The 4947-nt window shown below is 40.4% G+C and overlaps 1 protein-coding gene across 1 annotated transcript; it reads right to left on the reverse strand.

Moving 5' to 3' along the window:
- Positions 1-1068: 1068 nt before the first annotated feature.
- LOC148102551 (CD209 antigen-like protein A) lies at positions 1069-2673 on the reverse strand. The gene is made up of 5 exons (XM_087842421.1): positions 2558-2673; positions 1761-1850; positions 1537-1635; positions 1297-1439; positions 1069-1194 (listed from the first exon to the last, which is right to left on the reverse strand). Exons 1-5 carry the CDS (start codon positions 2598-2600, stop codon positions 1069-1071), a joined length of 501 nt encoding a protein of 166 aa, XP_087698547.1. The 5' UTR covers positions 2601-2673.
- Between the last annotated feature and the right edge of the window lie 2274 nt (positions 2674-4947).

The raw sequence follows: 4947 nt of genomic DNA on the forward strand, positions 1-4947 counted from the left end.
CCTGAATGACAAAAAATGCAAAAAATAGAACTATAATATACGGATAATGCACTAGAAAACTCCTAAACATTCCCAAAACTCAAAACCCCTGCATCACAGACCCTGGACCATGACAGTAACTGTAAACAGCCCAGTTTTGGTTGCAGTTAAAGAAAAGAATAGAATAGCTTTATGTGGACATGTACAACAGAACTGTGGCAAAATCCATTCACATTTAGGCAATTTTTTTTAAATGAAAATTTGAACATTATCTAAAAAATTTTCACACTGTAAAATCTAATATTGTGTTTAACTAAAAGTATCAAGTACACTGAGTTTTTATCAACTTGTTTTTAGAACTCAGTTCAAGTAAGTTACTAGTACTTTTCATTCAAAAAGCTGATCAACTCAGGTCATTTGAGTTGTCTTCAATTAGAAAAACTAAGTAAGCTGAAAAATTTTACTACTCAGTGCGGAAGGATAAAACTATATGGTTTGAAATGCCACGTCACCACCTCCCTCCTGCCTCACACAGATCAGTCCACGTGTTTATGGCACTCAGGTTTTTTTCTGGAATATGTTGAGCAAAGCTGGAGAAGCTTCAGCTCAAGAGATTATATGACATACAGACAACAGCCTGCACACCAACTTTATAAACAAAGTATTATGTCGGTTGTCTTTTCTTCTGCCTCTCTGCTTTCACTTAAAATCAGCTGACTACCTGAAATGAATGGTGATATTATATGAATACATTTATTTGTCATGATTTTACATCTTAATATTTTCTGGTGGGTTAAATTATCTATAAATTTTTTTCACAAATCCAGACATTTTTTCTGAAACATGGTGCATCATTCCAGGTGTTTTCACTTGTATAGAAATACATTTCTCCACAATCTTCACCTCCATCAACATTGTTAGGCTCGCCGATGTACCAGAAGCTGAACACAAAAACAGAAAAAAAGACTAACCATTTTATACTGACACTGAAGTCATGGTATACTGAACAAACAACTACACACAAGGACAAGAATTTACACCTACACTTTAATAAATTATTATTGGTAACTTGCATTTTAAGATAAAGAGTCATGTAACAAACAAAGTGTGAAACCTGATGGTAAGTGTAGTCCCATCCACCCATTTCCATGTCTGTTCTTTTTCTGCGTCAGTCAGTCCAATCCATGTCCGATTTTTAAACTCTCTTATGAAGTTCTTATTCACAGAAAAAGAAATAAACAACAACATTAAATACATCTGAGTTTTACACTTTTGTCTTTGTGTCTCAGAAACAGATTTTGCTCCTATATACTGTACCTGTTCCTCTCTGCTGTTGATAATCACCAGGTCTGCCCCTCTCTGCAGACAGTCCTCTCTGCTGTCATTCCAGGTGTTTTTAGTAGATGAAACGTAATATAAACTGTGGTTGAAGTATATCCATCCTTGTTGGATATAGCGAGCTGCAAAGGACAGTAAAACCGAACCTTCAAAATTATGCTCAAGAAAATAACAAACAGCAATGTTAATAATGATAATACTGTTTAGCGTTACACTCACCTAATTCATTCATTTTAATGTCTTCTTCTTTAGTCAAGTTTTTAATAATGGCCTCACAATCTGGTGTTGTTGTTGTATCAGAGTGCCATATGAATGAACCTGATTCAAGTTAAATTAATTGCAATTCTTCAAACTGTAACGGTAATTCTGTATCATTTCTGTTCTTATATTATTCAGATGGTGAATTTATGGTCACATTACAAAGAAAATGTAAATTGACTCACAAAAAGCCAGTCGCAGTGAAATGTTGAGTGTAGCTTGAAGAATACACAGAAGTGCAAAGCTCAAAACAACCAGTCTGCAGAGTTTTCTTTCTGTGTGCAGGAATCAAACAGATAAGAAAATTACATTTATTGTCATTATATAAGAATGTACAATGAAAATTATGGTGCACTGTCAGGATATGGACTTGTGTATAATAATAATAATAATAATAATAATAATAATAATAATAATAATAATAATAATATAAACAACAACAGGAGAATAAAAAAATGTATGGGGGGGTAAATAAAGAGAAAGTAGAAATGATAAACATGTTACATAATAAATATTTTATACATAAAAAAAACTGTCTTTAGTGGTTTTTGAGTTCAGTGTGGTTACATTTGTAGGGTAAGAAGAACTGTTCAGGAATCATTTGGTGTGACTTTTTATGCATCTGTATCTATTACCAGATTATGGCGTAAAATTAAACCAACATTAAAACTAATACAAACATTATTAAACAATAAAAACTAAACTGAAGAAAAAAAACCCACACATTCTGGAAAATCAGCTAAGAGCAAACCAGGATTAAACAAAAATGTATGTCTCAATCAAAATTAACAGCCAAAAGAGATTTCAAAACCACAGTAACTCTACAGTAAACCAGACTCCAGATTACATTCCCTGAAATTGGTCTTTTGTTTTCTTCAGACAATTTGTATGAAATTCTCTGTTCTATTTTTAGTTTGGTTTATGCACAAAACCTCAGCAACGTGTACATTGGAATATCTATAGATATGTTTGTGTTCTTTACCTGAGGGTGCAGGTCCAGTTGGTTCACGTTGGTTCACATACATGATTTTTATTTGTATTGCAGGTTAAGTTGGGTATTTAAGTCTCTGAGGTGATCAGTACTTTTCGAGAGTCTCTGAAGTTGTGTGTAGTAGCTCTGAGCTATGTGAAAATACAAGCGGTTCTCTATTTAACAGGAAGCCGAGGGCCCATTTCCTATACATTTCCTAAGCAAACACACACACACGAAAAAAAAAAAATCCCCACACACCCCTGTGGGCGGTTTATCATTCAAGCTCAGGTCTTCTACCACAGGCCTGGGAGCTTGACGGTCCTGCACAGTATCTTAGCTGTTCCTAGGAGTGCGCTCTTCTGGACAGAGATTTTGTTCCTGGGATCTGCTGGAGCCACTCGCTTAGCTTGGGAGTCACTGCACCTAGTGCTCCGATTACCACTAGGACCACTGTTACCTTCACCCTCCACATCTTCTCGAGCTTTTCTCTGAGCCCTTGGTATTTCTCAAGCTTCTCGTGTTCCTTCTTCCTTATGTTACAATCATTCAGAAACGCTCCATCTATCCCTACGGCCATCTTCTTCTGTTTGTCCACCACCTCTATGTCCAGTTGGTTAGCCATTTAGCCATCACCATTTTGTCCGTCTGTGTCTGGAAGTCCCACAGGATCTTAGCTCGCTTATTATCAGCTTATTATTCCGGCAGGGTACCTGATCACGGGTAGGGCGTAGGTGTTGATACCCCGGATCTTGTTCATACCGTTCAGCTGACTCCTCAGGACTTGCCTGACTCTCTGCAGGTACTTGGTGGTTGCAGTTTTCCTGGCAGCCTCTTTGCGGTTCCCATTAGCCTGTGGGATCCCCAGGTACTTGTACTTGTCCTATATGTCTGAAATACTGCCTTCTGGTAGTTCGATCCCCTCAGTTTTGACTACCTTCCCTCTCTTTGTTATCATCCGACTACATTTCTCCAGTCCGATTGACATTCCGATGTCATTGCTGTATATCCTGGTGGTGCGGATCAGTGAATCGACGTCTCGTTCACTCTTGTCAAACAGCTTGATGTCATCCATGTACAGGAGGTGGATGACAACTGTTTCCTTCCGTAGCTGGTATCCGTAGCCAGTCTTGTCAATGATCTCACTGAGGGGGTTCAGGCCAATGCAGAACAGCAGTGGATACAGAGCATCTCCTTGGTAGATCCCACACTTGATGGTGACTTGTGCTATGGGTTTGAAGTTGGCCTCTAGTGTAGTCCTCCACATCCCCATTGAGTTCCCGATGAAGGCTCTTAGGGTCCTGTTGATCTTGTACAGATCCAGGATCCAGGTGTGGGGCATTGAGTCATAGGCCTTCTTGTAGAAAATCCAGGCAGAGCACAGGTTGGTCAGCCTGGTCTTGCAGTATCGCCTGATTGCTTGTTCTACCATTAGCTGGTGTTTTGCACCTCTGGTATTCTTGCCAATCCCTTTCTGTGCCCCACTCATGTATTGAACCATATGTCTGTCCATCTTAGCCGGTATGATGCCTGACAGGAGCTTCCATGTGGTACCGAGGCAGGTTATTGTTCGGTAGTTGGATGGGGCCGGCCCCTTGTGGGGATCCTTGAGGATCAGGACTGTCCAGCCTTCGGTTTGCCATTCCGGGTGTCTCTCGTCAACTAGTAGCTGGTTCATTTGTGCTGCCAGACGCTCATAGAGTGCAGTCAGCTTCTTCAGCCAGGAGGCGTGAACCATGTCATGGCCTGGTGCTGTCCAACTCTTCATATTGGAGACCCTTGAATGTCTGCCACTGTGATGGTTACTGGACCCCGTTCAGAGAGGTTGCTGTGGTCTGCCCTCAGCCCTCCAATAGCCACTGAGCATTGCCATTATGGGTTGTATCCTTCTCCCATATGCTCTTCCAGTATTGCTCCGTCTCCAGCCTTGGTAGTGCTGTTCTCATGTTGTTCCCCTGCCACTGAGAGTTCACCTTGGCTGGTTCTGTGGAGAACAGCTGGATTATTCTCCTGCCTTCAATCTCTCTGGTGTACCTCTTTAAGCGGCTGGCCAAGGCTGTGAGCCATTGCTTGGCAGTTTCCAAGGCCTCAGGTATGGACAGCTTGCTGTACTTCTCAGGCACCTTCTTTGTCGCACCTTTCTGCAGCTCTGACAGTTGGCTAACCTCCCTCTGTGCTACTTTGTTCTTCCAGTATTGCTCCGTCTCTAGCCTTGGTGGTGCTTTTCTCATATTTTTCCCCTGTCACTGAGAGAACTTCATTAAACAATTCAGAGAGTTCACATGGATTGGACTGACTGACTCAGAAGAAGAGGGGACCTGGAAGTGGATGAACGGGACTTTACTGAACAAAAGGTTCATAAATTCTCTTTATAATTTAAAGTTATAATCACTAATAATGTG

This window comes from Neolamprologus brichardi, chromosome 6 (genome assembly GCF_056152115.1).
Source record: "Neolamprologus brichardi isolate AB-2024 chromosome 6, ASM5615211v1, whole genome shotgun sequence".
NCBI lineage: Eukaryota > Metazoa > Chordata > Actinopteri > Cichliformes > Cichlidae > Neolamprologus > Neolamprologus brichardi.